At 57.7% G+C, this 20,938-nt stretch overlaps 3 protein-coding genes across 6 annotated transcripts; 2 read left to right on the top strand and 1 right to left on the bottom strand.

The window, feature by feature from the left end:
- Positions 1 to 3,630: 3,630 nt before the first annotated feature.
- CCDC71 (coiled-coil domain containing 71) lies at positions 3,631 to 11,219 on the bottom strand. Its single transcript, XM_048315650.1, has 2 exons — positions 11,179 to 11,219; positions 3,631 to 8,760 (listed from the first exon to the last, which is right to left on the bottom strand). The coding sequence occupies exon 2, from the start codon at positions 8,697 to 8,699 to the stop codon at positions 7,512 to 7,514; it is 1,188 nt and encodes a 395-aa protein (XP_048171607.1). The 5' UTR covers positions 8,700 to 8,760; positions 11,179 to 11,219; the 3' UTR covers positions 3,631 to 7,511.
- Positions 11,220 to 11,428: 209 nt separating this feature from the next.
- Positions 11,429 to 15,587, top strand: LOC125331575. Its single transcript, XM_048315746.1, has 5 exons — positions 11,429 to 11,638; positions 11,713 to 12,098; positions 12,723 to 12,883; positions 13,287 to 13,419; positions 14,893 to 15,587. The coding sequence occupies exons 1-5, from the start codon at positions 11,485 to 11,487 to the stop codon at positions 15,097 to 15,099; spliced, it is 1,041 nt and encodes a 346-aa protein (XP_048171703.1). The 5' UTR covers positions 11,429 to 11,484; the 3' UTR covers positions 15,100 to 15,587.
- A 511-nt stretch (positions 15,588 to 16,098) lies between these two features.
- KLHDC8B (kelch domain containing 8B) lies at positions 16,099 to 20,222 on the top strand. Of its 4 annotated transcripts, none has more exons than XM_048315745.1 (6): positions 16,099 to 16,133; positions 16,817 to 17,281; positions 17,840 to 18,004; positions 18,209 to 18,433; positions 18,685 to 18,798; positions 19,586 to 20,222. In XM_048315745.1, exons 2-6 carry the CDS (start codon positions 16,909 to 16,911, stop codon positions 19,780 to 19,782), a joined length of 1,074 nt encoding a protein of 357 aa, XP_048171702.1. In that variant the 5' UTR covers positions 16,099 to 16,133; positions 16,817 to 16,908; the 3' UTR covers positions 19,783 to 20,222. The 4 variants fall into 4 exon arrangements, with proteins under 4 accessions (XP_048171702.1, XP_048171700.1, XP_048171701.1 ...); XM_048315743.1 differs by lacking the exon at positions 16,099 to 16,133 and adding an exon at positions 16,312 to 16,520; XM_048315744.1 differs by lacking the exon at positions 16,099 to 16,133 and adding an exon at positions 16,312 to 16,469.
- The last annotated feature ends 716 nt before the right edge of the window (positions 20,223 to 20,938 follow it).

A 20,938-nucleotide genomic window follows, 5' to 3' on the forward strand; every position in this document is an offset into this window, starting at 1 on the left:
CAGATCGCAAACCGGGGAACAATGGTGCTTCTGTTGAATTAGCCGGCAAGAGGGTCCCGGCTGCAGAGCGGGCAGATTCAGAGAGAAGCTGGAGGGTGGGCAGGCAGGCTGGGGCTGGCAGAGCACCTGCCAGCACAGTGCCACCCTGCATCTTTCTAGGAACTAACCAGGAAAGCGGATTTACCCCAGTTCGGCACCAGTGACACACATCCGGGGTATTTCCCACCCCAAACCAGGCAATCCTCAACGGAGTTTGCGTAATGCCAAGTTCCCTGGGAGAACTGGGGAGAAGAGCTGGGGGTGTGGTCTGCAGCTGAGCGTGCCCCATGCAGCATGCAGCTGCTGGGCACACGGGAGACACCATTCCATGGAGCTGACACAGGGCTGGGAGCAGAAGCCCAGGGAGGAGCAGTCTTTCATAGCCCAAAGAAAAGCTGGACACATTGGGTGGTTCTGAGCACCATTTTATTGAAGGGCTGGACACCTGCTAGGACTTCATAACAAAAAGTTCACTTCATTTAAGAAAAAAGACAGTCTGGTTTTTGTCCCATTCCCTCCAAAGAGTGGAATAATACTAGCACTGTCTTTTCACTAAGCAATGCCATTCCAAAATATACAACATTGAATGTGGAACAGCCCAGCTTCATATTAACATTACACATTATTAGAACTTCAGAAACATTCTACACAAACAAATGAAACGGTAAAAAGTTCACTCAAGAACAAGATGGTCATTTGTAAAATCATCATACAAAGTTTGTTACTTGCCCTCCCGTGGGCTGCAGTTGCTGCTCCCCAGCCATTGCTTGGGATGCCCAAACACCAGGGAATGCCACAGCAGAGCCTGTGGTGCCAGTCCCAGCCGGAGTAGTCGGTCATGCTGTGGCGTGGAAACGGCTCTCATGGAGATGCTGGTTGGCAGAGAGTAGCACAAGCGGCCGGGCAGTGCCCACCCAGAGCCCCTGTGTCCCTCGGAGCAGCTGCCATGCCTCTGCTCAGGAAATGCTACTCCTCAGGAGTGCTGCACCGAGAGCCAGGAGGGGGGAGGGCGTCACACGGTGCCTTCCCCGCCATGAACAAACACTGGTACTCGTTTTGTCCCAACCCAGGCCTGGGCAGTGTGGCGGAGCAGGGGCAGGAGGGGAGGCATTTCTGGGGGTAGCTTTGCAGCACTTTCTCTTTTAAAACAGCACCATGTGCATATGTCTGTGGGAATCACCAGAGCCTCAGAGGGGCTGCCTGTAGCCACAGGAACATAGGAATGGAAAGGACTAATTAAGACAATAAGGAGAGAGTCCGAGACAATAATAAGGCCTTTAAGGGACTCCCTGGGGAAGGTTTTTCGGAGGCTGTGTGAGCAGGGCCGGATTGTGAGACCAATGAGGGATGAAAACCAAGGGTTGGGGGGGTGCCTGCTCCAAAAGGACTCCCCTGGACCTGCAGCACTAGTGCCTGTGTAGTGCTGCCAGGCAGGACAGGGGAAGCTCTGTGGCCAGGCAGGGATGGAGGGAAGGCAGTGCTGCAGAACGCCACAGCCTTGGCTCCTCTGTTTGCACATCTCCTGCAGCAGACACAGAAGCTGCAGGCTGCTGGCTGTCCAGGTGCTGCTGGCATCTTTAGCTTTCCCTACTCCCAGCTTCTTGCTCTTTCACCAACTTCCTTGGTGTTTCTAAGCAAAGGGAGGGGTCTGGCCTCAGCACCATGGCTTTGGAGGCAGCTGCCGGCCAACCTGCGAGTTCCAGCAGTGTCACACCTACAGACAAGCTTCATTTGACACTCAGAGATGACCTTGTGACAAGGGCTGGCCTCTCATGTGTTATGGGACAAGATTCCTCCGAGGCACCTGGCACCTTCCAAACAGCACCCAGCTCCAGGCAGAACAGGCTGTGAGGAGAGGGAAACCCTAGCATGGTGCTCTCTAGCAGAGTCCCGAATGTGAGGGCTCAGGAGCAACCTGCTGTGCTTCACTCTCCACAGGTGGTGCCAGCCCACCCAGGTGGCAAAGCTGAGGGCTGCAGCACTGTCAGGAAGGTGCCAGATATCCCAGAACTGCTGTCCTCTCTGTAGGGTATGCCCAGCCACTGCCCTGGAGGGACATCTGCTGAGATAAGGCGATTGAGCAATCTCCCAGCAGGACCCCCCCTGGAAGGCAGCTACTCTTCAGTTATGGCGAGAAGAAGGCAGACCCAGAATCCTCTGGGAGACCCTGTGCAGATCCTTTGTAACCCATTGGCCTTTACCCTCTGACACCCACCCCCTGTATCCCTATAAAGCTAGCCCCCTGCCCCTGTGAGAGGCGGAGCTGCTCGTCCCTAGCTCCCCTTTGCCGGAGTACGGACCAATAAAGCTATCCCGTGTGGAACAGCTACACGAGCCTCTCATCTCTCTCCCTGGTCTGGCTGGAGGCTGCCCTGCAGAGCAGAGCTGAAATCACTAAAGAGCTGACAGCCTCTGCACAGGCCCTCCTAGCCAGCAGCTGAGGGAAGACACCGGGCCTCAGGAAGGCGATTCCTTTTGGGACCATCTCTCCGGACCGGTCACCTCTTCCTCGGTCAGAGCTACTGACCCCTCACCAGCTGTAATAGTGGGCCACCTCAGCTCCTGGAAGGCCATCCCCATGTGAACACAGGAGCAAACAGGCCAGTGCCATTTTGAAGACTGAAAAAGAAACTGTTTCTTCCACACAAACCAACCTGCCTGAATGAGCAGCCGGTGCTCCACAGCTCAGCACCGACCCTGCCAACCACAGCCAAAAGAGGATCCTCCCACCAAAACCTGCCTTTCTTCCTGGGAAGCTGCCCAGCCCAAGTTACACTGCCCAGCTGGAGCTCAGAGACAAACCTGCTCTCCATATCCAGGGATCCCTTGAGCCTTGGCCAAAGGCCCAGCTCCTAGACAGGGCAGGGGACTTGGATCTGAAGGGGAAGAGTTGGGATGACTGCTGGCAAGTTCTGGCCATGAACACAGAAAAAGTCACAATTAAAAGGGCAGAAACTCTGTGCTCAATTCCAAAACCCAAAGCCTTCCAGCCCCTCCTGCCACAGCTGGAGCCGGGGTGAAGTGCTGCTGGTGTACAAGGAGGGCCTGGAGGACAGGCCACAGAACAAGGGCAGCTGCGGAGCAGGACCATGGAGCTACATGCACAGCATCATCACCTGTGCCATTCTGCTCCCGATTTCCCTGCCATGTTCTTAGCTGGAAACTGGCTGAACTCCATGCAAGAAAGCACCAGGCAATGGGGGGGGGGGGGTTCTCAGCCCACTAACCCCAGCCCTGTTAGTATGAACTGGTCTGGGAGCTGTCCGGCGGGGTGAGCACTCCAGGGAGCACACCTCCTCCACACACTGATATAGCACTTGTGGGCTGCCAAGCAGGAGTAACAAAATAATCCTTTCTTATTTTGCAAAAAAGTGCTTAAGAAATTCTGTACAAGGATTGCTAGAGCAGCTGGCTCAGGGGGGATGCAAACAGTTTAGAAGCAGCAGCAGCAACACACTACATGGCTTACAGGGAAGAGGCTGAGGAGAAACTTCTACAATCATAAGCAGTGGCAGATGGTGAAATCTGCTCACAGTGGACATGAGCTTCAAAACATTTCTACCAATTAACATTGTGATTTCAACTGGTATCTGATGTCAGCTTCCCCTTCAGCTGCCTGCCGGACAAGCTACTCTCCCCATGGGCTTTGCTGACAGACATCTGAAGCATGCAGGAAGCTCAAGGACCTTATCTGGTGGAGGGGAAGCATAAACTGCTTCTTGGCAGCTGAATAAAAGGAGAAATGATTTCCAAAAAATCAGTTGGAAGAACAGCCCTTTGACCGCTATCCGAATCGTTTCTAGAAGTGACAGTGGCACAAATCCATGCATTAAAAGCATTCCTAAGAGAGTCCGCAAAGCTCTCGGCTGTCACAGTGCCCAGAACAACACAGGCCAGGTTAGGCACTTGGATGAATTCAAAGTGACTAATACAGAAACAGGTCTGAACAAGGTGCATACCACATGCTCAGCAGAGACCACAGCGCTTTGGGCAATGCATTTCTATGGGCCCTGCCAGTTACTGTTGCAGAGATCCCTGGAAGGTAAGTGTTACTCTGCTGCCACAGAGTAACACAGGATGAAAGGGACCTGCGGGGGAGATCTCTGGTTAGATCAAGTTTTAGGTAGCTCTGGTTTGATCAAACCCTTCATCTTCCCTAAACAGCAGAGCAGCGTCCACGCAGAGCCCCTCTGCAGCCTTGTGCACATCAGTGTGACATGCCCAGGACACCAGAATCCACACCTGGCCATGAGTTGAAGGACGGTGGAGCCAACCTGCACCAGACTGAGGCACTCCCTCTGCCAGCACTGACTGACGGGAAGCAGTTGCTGGCATTGGCACAGGGGGTGTAGAGCCCCTCTATAACAACCTGCAACCCCTTCAGTCAAGTTCCCAAAGCACCTGCAAGAGGAAGAAGAGACAACAGGAGGGCAGAGAATGGAGGTCCAGCGCTGCCCTGTCGCTCAGGGCCCTGTGGCCTGTTAAGAGATGCACAGGAGAGTTGACAGACCGGACTGGTGATGGGCAAGTCTCTGAGCACACAGCTATGGAGTGCTCACTTCCCTGGCAGGAGTCTCGGTGACACAGAGGCATTTCCAAAGCTTGTCTCTCCCTGTGGAGCAGAAACCTTTTGCTGGTGGTCTGAGGACATAGGGCAAACTGTCATTACCAAGTCTGCACAGAACTCAGCTCAGTGCTGGGAAAGGCATGGCAGCATTAAGGCTGGATGCTGTGCTGGATGTGTTAAGCAACAGTACAAGCCAAGTCCTTAACTGGCAAAGACCCAAGCTGTGAAAGACAAGAGGTGACGGAAAAGAGTGGGGAGGCAGGCAGCAGTGCAGCTGGGGGAAGACACACAGCGATGAAGAGGGATGTGGCCTGGTAAGTTGGCCTCAGGTGCTCAGCTTCCCGCTCAGGCTGGAGGAAAAGTGACCTCGACCTGAATTCAGCTTTGTTGATGCACGTTGTTTTTCCCAGTGGAGGCCAAGTGCTCAGCTGGGACGTCTGCGCTGCATGAGGAGGCTCCAAAGACAGCTCTCAGTGCCCTTATAAGGGTCTGGGAACAGGGGAAGCTGCTGAGCAGCCTGACAGCAATACCGCAGGCAGGAGTTCAGAGCCCTCCTCGGGAAACAGCCCAAAAGAGAAACATCAGTGCAGGACTTCAAGACCTGGCATTTGAGAGCGTGGGAATGAGAAAGGTCTGAAGGAGTGGGAACAAAAGGAACAAAGCAATTTTTGGCCAGTTGACAGTGATGGAGAGCCCCTGTTCATCCAGCACCAGGTCAGGACAGGGAACTCTCTGCCAGGGCATTTTAAAACACAGAAGCAGAAGAAAATATTTCCTTGTCCTCTGCAGCCAAGCAGCGGCATTCACAGGTCAGTCTCAAACACTGCAAGTTATGATCTCTGACAGCAACTCAGAACCCAAGTGTGGGGTTCAGGGCTTGCAATCATCCCCTGAATCATAAAATCACAAAATGGTTTGGATTGGAAGGGATCTTAAAGATCTTGTTTCAACCACCCTGCCGTGGGCAGGGACACCTTCCACTAGACCAGGTTGCTCAGTGAAGGAGAACCTCCACGCTGCTCGATGTGGGTGAGAGGAGAACTAGATGTACCTCAGAATGCTCAACTTCTGTGCCCTCACACCCCATCATGAACATCCTCTCTTCTCTCCATACCACAGTCTTCCTTTCTGCACTAGGGACCAGACACTGACCCCTTTTACAAACCACTAAAATCCAACCAGGTGCTTGGGGGGCAGGGCTTAAATATAAGGAGCTGGGACTTCCCTGGGGAGCTCATCCCTTCAGCCAATGTCCACAGAGATTACTAGGTCAGACAACTGGTATTTTGAGCTGGTGAGAGAATGAGTGGATTATACTACTGCTGCAGAGATCTGAGCACACAGTGGTGCATGGAGCCAGGCCCATGCCCAGCCCAATGCCTCTTCCTTTCCCCAGGACACCAGGTTGTCCCTTACAGGTGACAGCAGCAGCATTAGCTGATTAAATGAGGTGTTTCTCCTGGGATTAGTAGATCCCTCCCTGTGGAGTGCAGACCCGTTTTCCCATCCGACAGCGTGCCCCCGGTGCAGGGAGGTGACAGCAGCCGTCTGCAGTGGTTCTGCAGTGCCTCCTGGGGACGGGCAGAGCCTGCACTCCTTCCACACAGAGCTCTCACACCTGCCACACACCTTCTCACAACATCTCTGATGGCACAGCAAGGCTGCCAACCACCACAACATGGTGCCCATCTCCCCTCCTACTGCATCATCCCCACAAACCACAGAAAGCGACTCTCTGTGTTTAAGTGCTGGTATATGTCCTCCCAAATTTTTCGCTTTCCTGCTTTAACTCAGGCTCAAATATCCCACTGAGCTTTGGGACTGGCAGGATGTAGCTAATACATTCAAACACAGCCTGTGTCTCTGTCGTGGTTTAACTCCAGCCAAAACCAACAGTCTTCTCTACCAGCACCTGGAATCTGCTCCTGGAACACCCAGCAACAGCAAAGCAGTTACGTGGTGGGCAGGACACTACACAATTCCTGCTAACAATTCCAGCCCTTTGGCTCTAACAGTCACAGTTCATAATCCATAGCTGCACCTGGTGTATAGGAGAGCAGAGTAATGCTGGGCGCTGAGGAGGAATCCTCTTCGGAGGCAAATCCTTACCATGAGTTCAGAACTTCTGCTACCCACAAAGGGAGGAGGCACCTAGAGACGTCAGACAGACTTGCAGCCCTGTGACACGCCCCCACCGTTATGCAGAGGTAATACCGAAAATAGGATTAAAACTACCAGCTGGTAATTCTCCAAATTGTTTGGCATTCTGGAGACAAACAAGTGGCTACAACGCTGCTGCCTCCGAGCTGCTCAAGGGAACCCAGGACAGACTGTCACAACACTGAACCACAAAGGAACCCCGGCACCTTTCAACAAATGACTAGCTGAAGGGAAGGAGGAACAAAAGCTATCAAACCCAATCCCAGAGGGATGAAGGAAGTGCATCTTCCCACAGCTCCTGGGTCATAAGAACATATATGGATATATAGATATATAGATAATAAAGTTATAAAATTTGATCAAAATAAAACCAGTAAATGTACAGCTTGAAAAAGAGCAGTATCACAGTGCATCAATGTCATGAGAAAGTCTTGTGTTCTCCCCTGCACAAGAGCACAGCCTGCCACGTTCAGGGAGCCTGGTGGGAAGTGAGCCCTCCAGCCTGCTCAGCTCGATGCTGGCCAGAGTCACCGTCCCGTGCTCCCACACAGGAGTTTGGATTTCTGCAGCCAGTTCTGCACAGCAGTGGCAGACAGGCAGGAACAGCACAAGAGTGGGCTGCTCTGTCTGCAGGTTAGTCGGCATATTGGCACCAGAGACACAGAGTCATTCCTAAACCTCTCTGCGCTCTGGTGCCAGGCTTGTATTTACTTACTTACAAAAAAAAGTGACAAAGTGAAGAAACTCAGGGCACACTATGAGAATGGGACAAGGGCTGAATTCGGATCACAGGGGACAGGTTGACCCTAAGAATCTTCTGTGCTCTCCTCCTCACTTCATCATCAGAGGAAGAGCTGCCCACCTTGATGGTCCGGAATTTCAGCAGGTTCAAAGTGCTCTGAGCCTGTCGAGTTTTCTTTCGGACAGGAATGGTATTTGCTTTTTTCCTTTGTGGTGCTTCTCTTGCCTCTGTAGCTCTTCTCTTCTTCTGCCCAGTACTCTCCCGGTAAGTGCTGCTGTCCTTCCACTCTGTTTTTCCCACCAAAGCTTCCTTATTTTTGATTTTCAAGGTCTTGGGCTGTGGCGCTGTGGTGCAGCCCTGGGATGAGCTGCCTGTGACTCTCCCGTTGAGAACTCCTGAGGCTTTGCAGGCATTGCTCTCCTGCAGCACTCCACCCTTTGGTCCCTTCAGAACGTTCAAAGCGCGGGTGGCAGAATCTGGTGCTTTCTTGACCAAGTACTTGTACCCCTTTCCTTCAGGTATTTTAGTGCTCTTGCCTGAAGAAAACTGCCTCGGTGGACTTGAAGTCTTGAGGAGTTTAAGGTCGGAGGGTGAGATCCCAAGACGCCCTTGTGTGTACTTGGACTCCAAACAGGACGTTGCGGTTTTCAGTGGCACCAGGGCTTCCAGAACCACCGACAGTCTCATGGCTGGATACACGTCAGGATACATGCTTGTAGGGAAGCCCACCGCTGCTGCCTTGGATGTGCCAGATCCTGTCTGCTTCAAGGAGCTCAAGAGGAGATTTGTGGAATCCCCTTTGGAGACTGGCTGACCAGAGACTTTCAAAGAGCTCACTGGAATGCTGGTGGGCGAAGGAGCCACTTTTGCCACTGAGTTCCTGGCTGGACTCTGAGTGGACTCAGTGGTGCTGGCGCAGTTGCGTCGTGTGTTTTCTTCCGTCTGACTGGGTGTGACCGCTGTGCACGAGCTATACCCGTACACATCCTTACTCCTCAGAATCGTGGGCTGGTAGCCCTCCTCCTTCAGGCCTTGGATGAAGGCCACCAGCTGGGTCTCTGTGTCCGATAGGTCCTTGGACATTGGGTTGAAGACTCGGAGGGCTTCCTCCAGCACTTTATGTCCTGCAGAGGAAATTCTTGACCAGGAATGGACAGCTTTTTCTTCCTCATTGTTCACTGCAATATTCATGGCATTAGGCAAGCAGGTGCTTCAAAAAGGTCCAAATTACTGGAAAAACAACCCTTGACACCTCAAAAGGAGAAAGAAGACAGTTAGCTCACAGCAACTGAAATTATCCCAAGTTTCGAAGACGGGACCTGAAATCATTAAGCCCAGGTGTGGCTGGTTGCAAACACTGGCTCAGATTCTGGGCTCAACCCAAGACAGAAGCATCATCAAGAAAATCCTGTCACTCATTTATCTCTGAAATAAAAGTAAAACATCTCTCACAGAAATATCCTCCAACCTAAACAAAGATTTCAGGAAATCCCATCCAATCTACCCCAAGATGAAGGACTCCAATGATTAACTCAGCAAAATCTGCATCTTGTTTCCAGTTTGAGTTTGACCCGCCCCAGCTTTCGGTAACCAGATCTCATTTTCCCTGGGAAAAACTGAACCCTCATTGAACTCTCTCCCTGTGCACACACCACGAGCAGGACTATCGAGCCATCTCAACACTAAGAAGTGCCTGAGCACTTCATCCCAGCATCACCTTCAATTTCTCAGCTTCTTAACTGATGCTACTCTAAAATTGATTCTGAGTCCCTGCCAAAGCTGCAGCTTCCTCCCGGAGACCTGGCAACAGGGCTGGAGGCTGTTCCAGTTGTGCTTCATTGATGCCGAATGCTGTGGCAAGGCAGCACTGCGCCTTGCTGTTCCCTTGTTTGAACAACGGTCCACAACTTGCTGTCACAGCAAACTGGTGTTGATCCAAGGACACTTGCTGCCAAGTGAGGAGGAAGCAGGAAATTCAAGCAGGGCAGTATGAAGGAAACACACATCACCAGGGCCAAGTGCACAAAGGCCTGAGGGACAACACTGGGATCACACTCAGGGCACTGCACAGCTGTCTGCCCGGCATAAAAGCATCAGTTATTGCTTTCAATAAAAAATAGGCACTGAAGGGCAGTCCAGGAAGGACTTTAGGATGCACCCGGGAGAACTCTGATCCTGGTAGCCTCACAGCTCCACAGCTGTGTGCTAGACCTACAAGGCATAAAATCTTTAGCTTCATTGATACCTCTCAAAATAATAATGAAGATTCAGTTAAAAACCCTAATCAGGGAAATGCAAGAGGTGTCAAGAGACACTTTTGGAGAGGGTAGTGCACAGGCAAGAAAGCTGTGATGGAGAAGTTAGCGCCTGAGCAGACAGAGCAAGGAACTACTCGTGTCTCACATTCCCCCCAGAACTCTGGTCTCACCACAGCACCGGAGCAGAGCCCGTGCTGCCGCCAGCTGCACAAGCAGGGAAGAGACACAAGCCAAGAGCAGCCACAGAAGGGAAAGCACAGGTCAGAGGGGGAGTAAGAACCTCCACATGACAGACTAATCTCAGTCAAGTGCTCTGCAGACGTCATGGCCGGAGAGGGATTTGGAGGAGGATAATGCAGTTGTTCAGCAGCAGGCGGGGGACCTCCCACGAAGCAGGGGAGGCAGGCAGGGAAGTGATCCCACAGAGCCCCCGCCATCGTCACCAGCCAGCAGTGAGAGTCACCACCTCCAAAGGGACCAAGCAGTGCCAGGCACAGAAAAGCCAGAGAGGGTGTAATGTTAATTTTGGTCTGGTAGTGAGGCAGAGACTAACGAAGAAGCACAAGTAACAACATGTGCTCAACAGGCTGCAAAATGGATCATCTTCAGGCTGCAGCAAGCCCAGGAGCAGCTGGGACATCTGAAGGGGTGTTCTGGCTGTGACATTTCATGGGAACAGGACTCCCCAACATCTGTCTGCTTGGTCCTGTTTGGTGTACTGCCAGCTGTATTGGAGGAAAGCCAGCCACGAACAGACGCACCCCCGGACAGTCTGTCCTCCCGACAGCAGGCTCCCTCACGTGACACACTACCGGGGGGCCGGGGGGCTACGGGAACACAGCACTACCCGCACGGTGCAAGGAGGGCACCGGAAGGGCGATGCTGGCACGGGTTTAGAGGCCTGGCTGTCCGAGCGTGGAAAGGGCTCTCCGGGTGCACCGCAGGGAGAAGCGGCTGTCGGCAGGGCCGAGACGCGGGGCTGGGGCAGCCTATAGAGCTGGAGGCCGGTGCGCAGTCCCAACGAGGGCTCGACGGGGCCGCCAGGTCCCCGCTCTGCCTCTCCTTTTGGCCCGCCCCTCGGCACAGGCGATGCCTCTTCCCAAGCGCCCGTCCCTCGCTCCCGCTGCACCCTCCCCAAGGCTCGGCCCGCCAGCCGGAGGGACCCCGGGGTGGGCAGGCCGCCAGGACCGGCCCCTCCCTGCAGGGCTACGGGAGGTGATTGGTGCAGACAGGGGGTGCGGCCCCCGCGCTCGGTCCGCGCCGGCTCCCGGGACCGGGGGGGCGGGGGCCGGGGCGGGGCCCTCAGCGCCGCGACTCCGCCTCCAGCGCCCGGAGCCCGCCCCAGCGGGCGGCTCGGCAGCGCCCTCGCCCGGGAGCCGGCGCGGGGCCCGGGCCCGCCGGCCCCAACCTACCGGCCGCCGCCAGACCCGCGCCCGCCGCTGCGCCGCACCCGCCGCTCCAACATGGCCGCCCGCGGGGCGCCGGAAGCGCCGCCCGCTTCCGCTTCCGGTCCCTTTCCGCGGTCGGCGGTCACGCCCACAGCCACGGCGCGTACTCGGTCACACCCCCCGCGTACCGCCCCGGCCGCGCCCCCGCAGCGTCCGCGGCAACGGCGGCGCGGGCCGTCCCCGGGCCGGCAGGGGGCGCCGCCGGCGGAAGCGGCGCGGGCGGAAGAGGCGCCGTCACCAGGTAACGGGGTCGGTGTCGGTGTCGGGGCGATGAGCGGCGGGGCCGGGCGGCGACGGCGCCTGGTTCTGCACGTGGACCTCAACAACACGGTGGTGGTGGCGGACACGGTGACGGGGCAGGCCCCGCGGGCGGCGCTCAACACCTTTCTCAGCACCGTCACCTGGGGCCGCGCCGGGGCCGCCGGTGAGCGCCGGGGCCGGGGGTACGGGGGACCCGGTGTGACGGTGGCGGGGGCTGAGCACGTTCCTCTCTTCCAGGCGAGTGGGAGTGGGTGAGCGACCGCCCGTCCCTGCGCCCCCCGTGCCCCGGCGCCCTCAGCTACTACAGCCGGTACGGCCGGGACCCCGCCTTCACCGAGGCTGGCCCGGGCCGACGCTTCCGCGACCTCCACGCCCGCCACCTGCGACTGCTGGAGTGGCCAGGCCGGCCGCAGGACGTCTTGTCGGTGCCAGGGGAGCCAGGCAAACGCTACCACCTGATCCTGCCCGCCTTCTTCCGCCTCCTGGACACGCTGCACCGGGATGGCAGGGCCTTCGCCGTTGTCTTCAGGACCTTCGGCACCGACCTGCCCTGCGCCCTGCAGGCCGTCAGCAGCGCTCTGGACGGGCAGCACCCCCAGTTCCCCGCCCTGCGGGACGTGTCGGTGAGTGGCGCCCTGAGGGTCCGTCGTGATGGGGAAGGGCAGCCGGGTGGTTCCACGGAGCCCCCCCTCCGTCAGACTCTTCTCCAGCTGCTTGGCCAAACTGCTTTTAAAAGCACCGGGTTCTCTGGATGAAGCTGTTAGCTGTGGGGGAGCATATGTGTGCAGATCCTATGTGGAATGGTCTCCTCTTGGGATATCCTGGGTTGGGGAGAGCATGCCTTCTCCCGAGGCTGCAGCAGAGCAGGCCTCCCTGGCCCTGACGGGATCGCAGCTGCACTCTCCTGCCACTGGCAGCACACTGGGCAGGAGTGCTGGGAATGAGCTTTAGAAGATGCTTCAGTTATTTCTTGGAGTTGTTTTCGTGTAGCAAAGATTGAAATGGGGTCAATGTGCAGCTAGGAGGTTGTTCCTTTCCATCCCTGGGGAGGTCCTTCCTTCCCATCCCTGGGAAGGGGATGATTTTTGGTTGGATGCATTCCATGCCTCCTCCTGCCATCTCCCCAGCACCATCCTCCCACACTGTGGTGGTGGGGAGTCTCCACCCTGCTACTCGGTGTCTCTGCCAGTGCATGAAACCTGTCTGCTTTGGAAACCTGTCCTTCCCCATTTTCTGTGGTCCTGCAGCTCCCTGTGGACCTCACCCCTGGCCAGATACGCTGCAGCAAGCGAGAGGTGGTGCTAACACGGGGAGCAGAGCGTCTGGCCACCCGGGAAGACAGAAAAAAGCTTTACAGCTACTTCAGCTCCTTTGAGGGAATTGGAGGCTTCCAAGACCACTTTGATTGGTGAGAAACAGGGCATTAAGGAAGTGAATTGGGCATGATCTTCTTTCCTGTGATTCTCTTAGTTTCTGGGATAGCTCCTAGTTTTGAAGTCTTTATGTTGTTGGAGTCCTTATCACTTAGACACTCCCCATTTTGCCTGTGGGCAGCCTGACGGGACTCTCACACCGTTCCTGAGGTCCCCATTCCCTGGTGTGCATCCTGCTTTTCTCCAAAGATTCCCTGATTTGTTACCTTGATACAAAATGCGCCTTTACCAGGAGGCCATGGGCAGCAGGACAGGACGTTCTCTGTCCTGCTTCTCTGGCTCAGACGGTGCCCTGGGCCTGCAGTACAGTCTGCCATTACCTGGGAGCTGTGACCCTCTCCCTCCCCTGACTGTTCCTTCTCCCAATTACTGTTTCAGGTGGGCCAGAAATCAGTTCTCTTCCCAGGGTGGGAAGCCCCTGTGGATAGACCCCCACGATCCTGACGTTCACCACATCTTCATTGATGACAACATCCGGCTGGACGATGCAGATACCATTGTTCACCCCCAGGTAGGTGTTTGAAGGCCCCTCTGGTACCAGCAGCCTGCCCTAGGGGTGTCCCTGGTGAGGTCAGACATATTTTTGTCCCCTTTGCATGAGGCTGTAAAGGGGGGATCAAGGCATAGCCCTGGCATCACTGCATCCTGTGCCACCAGTGTCGATGGCAGTGATGCACAGGGAGGGTGAGATCAGCCATCAGCGATGCACAGCAGGTGGTGGCTGCCTCTTCTCCCCACCGAGTCAGCCCCATGCCTGGAGGCAGCAGCGCTGATATCCGGGCTGCCAGCCCTGTCACCCATCTGAATGAAAGGGCAGTGTTTGTGGGGAGCACACTTGGGAAACAGAATGTTTATGCAGACAGAACTGCCTGGCCATTGGACAGCTGTCAATGCTCAAACAAGAGCTGCAGGTCCATGGGCGAGTCTCAACCCCTGCCTGTTTCCATCCATATGGAGACAGTGCAGGGGGGAATAATGCGGCAGTCAGTGAATTGTCTGCAGTGTTTGCCAGGCAGCCCAGGAATGGCAAGGGATGGGATGCTCATTGGATATTCCCTTCCATACAAGCCCTCTCAGCGTATGGATTTGTAGTTGGTGGCAGGAATTGTCATTGCTTGGACAGACCTGTCAGGAATAGAGTTTGGTCTGTGCCATGCCTGGTTGAGGGGAGCTACTGCAATGGCTGCTGCGTGCACATCTGCAGCAGTTGGAGCATGGCTCACACAGCTCCACTTGCTGCATTTCAGCCTCAGGCTATTTGTCTGATCAAGGAGTTCCTCCTTTGGCATTGGTAGCCTGCACAGCTGGTCAGTCAGGCTGCTCTGCTAATCTCATGGCAGCCATGCAGCCAGCCCTGGGTCTGCTCCCATGCTGGGTCACACAGGTAGGATCCAGTTATGGTGGCAGCAGACCGCGTGGGAGTCTGGGCAGCAGCCAAGCACCTTCCCAGCAGGGCTCATCCTCACTGCTGGGACCTTGCTGTCCTGCAGCCAGGATCAGTAGGTTGAATGCCATTCTCCCCTCCTCTTGTGTCACTAGCTCTGCAGAGCTGTCCCCATGTCAGTGGTGGTGACAGAGCAGCACTGGGAGTGAAACAGATTCTGCCAGGTGGCTTTAAGCAGGCCATGGTGAAGATCAGAAGGTGAAGTCCCTGTTCCCTGCTTTGGCAGCTAAAGGAAGAGCTGTTGGCAGAGGTTTGCCTGGAGTCAGCTGCTCCACAGAGCCATTTTCTTCCAGCTACATGGTGTGGCCTTTCTCCTTAAGAGAGCACCAGGCCATGTGTGGCATGCTGGTTCAGAGTCAAAGGCACTTTCTGGGAGAGGGGGAAGTCTCAAGAAACATCACCTTCTGCTGCTGGAGTGGAGATAGGATCACCCTGCCCTCTGCCCCCAACACACAGCCAGCATGGAGGTGCCTGGTTGAGAGGAGGGCAGAGCGCACCACGAGGTGTGTGCGTTGCTGCCAAGCTCTGCTCTCCCTGCAGGTGTTCTCAGAGCAGGGCAGCAGCAGTCCCAGGAGTGTGCCCACCTCGGAGCTGTACAACATTTGCCTGGTACAAACCAATCTGCTGGAGGCCATTGCCAATGAGGACTATTTCCTGCACTGTGTGAGGACGTGTGAGGAGAACTACGACCGCTACCTGGCCTGCATGGAGAAGGACACCCCAAGCCAGCAGTGGGATGGACAGTGATACCACCTCATGGGGCTGAGTGGCTCCAGACTGGGACACCTCTCGCTTCCTGCTGCATGCAGGCAAAGTCCCAGGCGGGCTCCTGCTTCAAGCTGTTACCTCTCCAATGTGCAATGTGGGCGTTGAATCCTATCAGGAGCCTCCATGAGCAAACACAAGCATCCTGGGAGCTTGTGTGATGGGATTCTTGGAGGAAATGGTTTTCCATTCCTTGGCAGCATTGCCCATGGTGCCCACTTCTATGTGAGGGCTGGGGCTCACCGTCCCCCTGCAGTCACCAGGCAGGTCCCTTCCACCATACTGTGATGCAGGCAGCCTCGCAGTGTTCACACCTCCCTTCCCGCTCCTTCAGTGATGGCTGGTGCAGAGCAGGTGCCAGGATGAGTGCAGTGTTATCAGCAGCATTCCCAGGTGCCATTTGTGGTGTGGTGTTCTTGGAGGATGCCTTGTCACTTCTGTCTGTTTTTAAAGCAAATCTTTTTAGCTCATTTCTGTGTGAGTTTCCTGCCTGCCCTTGGCTCTGCCTGTGCTGGTGGGTGGGAAGCGCCTTTCCCAGCGTGTTCATTTGCCTGGCTCAGCCAAGTGGGGACAAAACTGTTGGTGGAGGGTTTGAGACCCATGTGCACCTTTCCTGACGCTGCTGAGAGACCCCAGCAAGGTCGTGCTCAGAGTAGGGCTGAGCTCGTGTTCTGTCCCTGCAGTGGTGACAGGACAGGGGTTCTCTCCAGGGTAGGATGGTGGGTTCTCGACTCCTTGAGCCCGGCCTTGTGTGACTCTGGCACCAGCAGCGTGCAGCAAGGGAGCGAAGAGCCAGGGTCTCTTCAGCCCCTCTTCCTGTGGTGGCTCCTTCCCGGCGTGGTGAATGCGGCGAGGGCACGGCGGGCCGGTGGCACCGGGAGGGCCGGGCGGAGGGGAGCGGGGCAGGGCGGGGGGGGGGGCCGGGGCGGACGCGGCGCCGCCCCCACCGGCAGCGGGCGGGCCCGGGGCGGGCGGCGGCGCGGAGCGGCGGGGAGAGCGGCGGAACGGGCGGAGAGGTGAGCGCGGTCCCGGTCCCGGTCCCTGGCCCTATCCCGCTCCCGGTCCCGGTCCCTGGCCCTGGCCCGCTCCCTGCGGCGGGGCGGGGCGGAGCGGAGCGGGCAGTCCGGGCACGGCGGAGCGGCCGTCCGGGGTTGCGGGCGGGAGTCCGGGGAGCGCCAGGCGTGCGGGCGTTGCAGCGGGAGCCCGGGGAACGCCGGTGGCTGCGGGCTGTGGGCGGGAGCCCTGTGGGTGCGGGCTGCGGGCGGGAGTGCGGGCAGCGCCGGGAGTGAGGACGGTGCGCCGAGAGCAGGAACCTGGCGGGATCCGGATTGTGAACGGGAAGCCTCTGGCGGGTACGGACCCGGGGGATGCGGGTAGAGAGCCCCGGACGCGCGAGAGTCCCAGTGAGTGCGGGCTGTGTACCATCAGCACTGGGCAGTGGGAGCCCGGGGTGCGGGAACCTCGGGAAACAGGAGCTCCGGCAGGTGCGGGCAGAGAGCCCCAAAGAGTGGGAGCCCGGAGGGGGCGGACAGGGAGCCGTGGGGCGCAATCGGGAGCCCGGAGGGGGTGGGCAGGCAGCCCCGGGGTGCAGTGCGGAGCCCCGCAGAGCAGGAGCTGTCGCACCGCCGAGGGGAGCTGGCTAGCTGGGGCTGGGGGAGCGGTGGGTGCATGGGCGCTGACTCGGATGCTCTCCCCGCAGGAGGCCGTGGGCCGGACCAGTGCCGAGCCGGGCCGGATGGGCGGCACGGCGGGGCCAGAGCCCGGGGACCCCCGGGGCGGCTGAGCTGGCCCATGGCGGCGGGCGCGGGCGCCTTCGCGTGGGCCACTTTCCCCGCCATGCCCACGCGGCGCGTGTACTGCAGCGCCGCGCACCGCGACGGGCAGCTCTTCGTGCTGGGCGGCTGCGGGGGCGGCGGGCGAGCCCTGGGAACTGTCGAGGTGCTCGACCTGCCAGCCCAGCGCTGGACCACGCTCCCACCACTGCCCACGCCGCGGGCTGGCGCTGCCGCCCTCGCCCTGGGCAAGCAGATCTTGGTGGTGGGCGGCGTGGATGCGGCGCAGAGTCCCCTCGCCTCCCTTGAGGTCTACCACGTGGATGAGGGCAAGTGGGAGAAGAAGGCGGCACTGGCTCAGCCCTCCATGGGCATCTCAGCTGTGCAGAGAGGTGAGGGATAGAACGTGTTGTGACTCCTGCTCAAAGTTTGCTGGGCATCCTTGGAGTCTTGGCACAAAGCAGCATGCCAGGAGCCAGGGTTGGTCCCTGTATGTGGTGCCCATGTCTGCTCCCTGGACGCGGATGCTCTGGCATGGACCAGGCTGCAGCGTGGTGGGCAGGGCAGAGGAGATGTCAGGACAGTGGTGGGAGCAGGCAGGGGTGCCGGCCGGCTGCACTGGAAGCAAGAGCAGGATTTGGCAGTATGGCTGTGTTGCCATGGTGTCTCCAGGGAGATGGTACTACCGAGAATAATTAGAGAGAATGGCCTTGTGCTCTTCTCTGTGCCTGATGGATGGGGTGGAGAGGGGGGCCAGAGGGTGCCAGTGAGGTCAGGGCGTTGCCAGGCTCAGGCCTGGCTGGACTCACTGTCCCCCAGCTGCCCTGGAGCAGTGTCTGGCTGTGGGGCACAGCAGTGCCTGTGCTGCCTGCCCTGGAGGGCATGGGGGGACTCCCAGCCCTTTGGCGCTGCCAACAGATCCCCCTGCCTCACTGCTGCCTCTTTTCCAGATGGGGCTGTCTACGCGCTGGGGGGAATGGGTGCGGACACCTCTCCGCAGGCACTGGTCCGTGTCTATGAGCCAGCAAAGGACCACTGGCAGCCCCTGCCCTCCATGCCCACCCCGTGTTATGGAGCCTCTGCCTTCCTGCAGGGCAACAAGATCTTCGTCCTGGGTAGGTGCTGCTGGGGCAAACCAAGCATCCCCTGTGCCTCTGCCCTCTCCTTCTGCTGTTCACAGGCCAGAGAATGACCTGGTGCACCCCAGGGTGGCTCCATGCTCCCCAGTGCTGCAGCCAGCGGGCCTCATCCTGCTTGCTGAGCACACCAACAGTGCCAGCTCAGGGCACTGGCAGCCACAACATCTCCTCTGTGCACAGGGGGTCGGCAAGGCAAGCTGCCTGTCACCGCCTTCGAGGCCTTTGACCTGGAGACAAGGAGCTGGACGCGCTACCCCAGTGTGCCCAGCCGCCGCGCCTTCGCCGCCTGTGCCATGGTTGATGGGGTTGTCTTCAGCCTGGGTGGGCTGCAGCAGCCAGGGCCCCACAACTTCTATTCCCGTCCCCACTTCGTCAACACCGTGGAGATGTTTGATCCTGCGCAGGGTGAGCTCCATATCCCTGGAGGGTGAGGTGGGACCCTCATCCTGTGGGTCCAGGATGACTCTGTGAGTTGGTGAAGGGTGTCTGTGCCTGAGGGACATGATCATCTGTGCTCTGAACATTAACCCCTTGCACCCATGGTGAATCCTGCCCTGTGCTCCCTGGTCCCAGGGAGTGATTAACCTGGGGGTGTCCTGGCCTTGGTGTGTAGAGAGGAACCCCAGTGGGCAAGGCTCACTCCCTCTCATACCCAGGTGTGTGGAGAAAGCCAAGCCGCACCATCCGTATGAAGGAGAAGAGAGCCGACTTCGTGGCTGGATGCCTGGGAGGAAGAGTGGTGGCCGTTGGTGGCCTCGGTAATGCTGGGGGTAGGCGCGTGGCCATGTTCCCATCCCCGTTCTTTGTGGCACATAAGTGATCTGCATGGCAGTAGGGAGGTTGGCTGTGCAAAGCCAGGGGGTTACTGCAACACTGTCTGCAGCAACACCTCTATGTGCCCTCACAAGTGCTGGGGGGACCCTACTGCCCTGTCCCACAGGCTGTCCCATTGTGCCCCTTGCCCCTTTCACCCCCCAACCAGGCTTTTCCCAGCTCATGTGCAGCATGCTGGGCTCACACAGCCCATGGTGGCTCAGCTCCACTGTGCAGGGCTGCAGTGCTGCATCCCTCTCCCGAGAGAGCTGGGGAAAGGTTAGTGCTGTCACTCAGCAGAGGGAATACAGCAGGAAGGGCTGCCTGGGAAGCCTGGTGCCAGCCACAGAACCCCCAGCCCTGCAGTGAGGGTTGCCAGACCCCCAAGATCACTGGGGGAATGGGGAATGGTGCTGGTTGCATCCCTGCAATGTGGCATTGCTCCTGAGTCCTGCTGCAGCTGGAGGTGCCCTCCGCTATCCCTGCAGCATGCTGGCATGGGGAGGGGGGAGGGTGAGGAGTGGTTGGGGAGGTAGATCCAGCAGTGTGGCACTAGTGCCAGCATCCATCCCTGTGGGGACTCTGCTAATCCTCTTGTGTCACCACTAATTGCCTCTGGGATCTCAGAGCCCATGCAGCCCAGGGCTCCTGTTGAGGCATCAAAGAGATGTGGAGGGGGAAAGGCAGAGCCTGGGGCGGGGGGAGGGATCTGCACGTGGGCTGATGTCATTCTGTCTTCCACAGGGAACCAGTCCTGCCCACTGGACTCAGTGGAAGGGTTCAGCCTCTCGCTGAAAAAGTGGGAGCCACTGCCCCCCATGCCCACTGGCCGCTGCTCCTGCTCCAGCTGCCCGGCACCCAGCCTGCTCTTCGTCATCGGCGGTGTGGCCCAGGGTCCCAGTGGCGCTGTCGAGGCTCTGTGCCTGCGTGATGTGCCCTGAGTGGGACCCCGGGGACCAGCCCTGGTCAAGCACCAAGTGCCTGAAGACGGGGACAGGGTGTGTGAGCACCCATGTGTTCACCCAGGGTGACCTGGCTCCAGGAAGCCTCTGTCCCATGATGCCAGGCACCAGAGCAGCTGCAGTTTTGGGAACTCTTCCCAGCTCCTGCAGGCTGTGGCAATGAAGCCCGGGGCAAACTCCTGCCTGGTGGGATGGCCATCGCCAGCAGTGTGGAGGGAGCAGCGGTGGCAGGACTGTCGCTGGCCTCACTGCCCTGTCTGGCCCCATCTGTGCCACGGCGTGTCCGTGCCATGTGTGTAGCAGTGAGTGCTGTGTCGTCGTAGACCCAGTCGATGTCTCATGTAGCACAGAGGTGCCCTGTAGCTCAGTGCCTGGGAGGTGACGTAGCATCTCAAATAAATGAAACACGTGGAATTTTATCCCACTGGAGTCGTGTTGTCTCTGGTTATCCTACTCCAGGGCAGACACATGCCGCAGCCTGTGAGGAAAATCCCTCCCAAGGCAGAGTTCAGTGACTCCATACTGTGGAGCAGGGGTAACTCTTGTTCTCCCACCTCCAGGGTGAGTGGAGCAATGTGATGCAGAGATCCAGCCCCTGTTTGGAGAGGATGAGCTGAGCAGGGGTTGTCTTGCCTTGGCACAGCCTTGTTCCTGCTTGATCTCCTGTGGGTGAAGAGGCTGTGGGGGGTGAAGGCAGCAGAGGGAGAGGGGCTTTTGTGGAGGAAGCAAGGGTGTGAGAGAGACAGAGAATGGTGAGGGCTGCCAGGGTGTTGTGAAGAAATAAGAGATGTCTAATGTCAGGGTTCCTGGGCCCTATCCAGCACCACAGCCCCATCTCAAAGGATGGACCGTGGCTGGTGTGTGGGAGAACTGGGTCCAACTGTGTCCAGCTTCTGTAGGCAGGAGCACTGCAATCCTGCTTACTAATAACCAGGAAGGGAATGTAAGTTCCATACTGGTGGTGTCTGTGGGTGATATTTAGGGGTGCACTGTGAGATCAAGGGGGGGTGACACTTGAATTACCCAGTGCTATGGGCTCACCTGAGCCTTGCTGCTCTTGGCTCCACACCCAAAGCAGAGAGCAGGTGAGGGATTTGATCTTCCATTGTACATTAGAAAGATTTCACAAGTCCAG

This window comes from Corvus hawaiiensis, chromosome 11, assembly GCF_020740725.1.
Source record: "Corvus hawaiiensis isolate bCorHaw1 chromosome 11, bCorHaw1.pri.cur, whole genome shotgun sequence".
In the NCBI taxonomy this organism is placed as follows: Eukaryota; Metazoa; Chordata; class Aves; order Passeriformes; family Corvidae; genus Corvus; species Corvus hawaiiensis.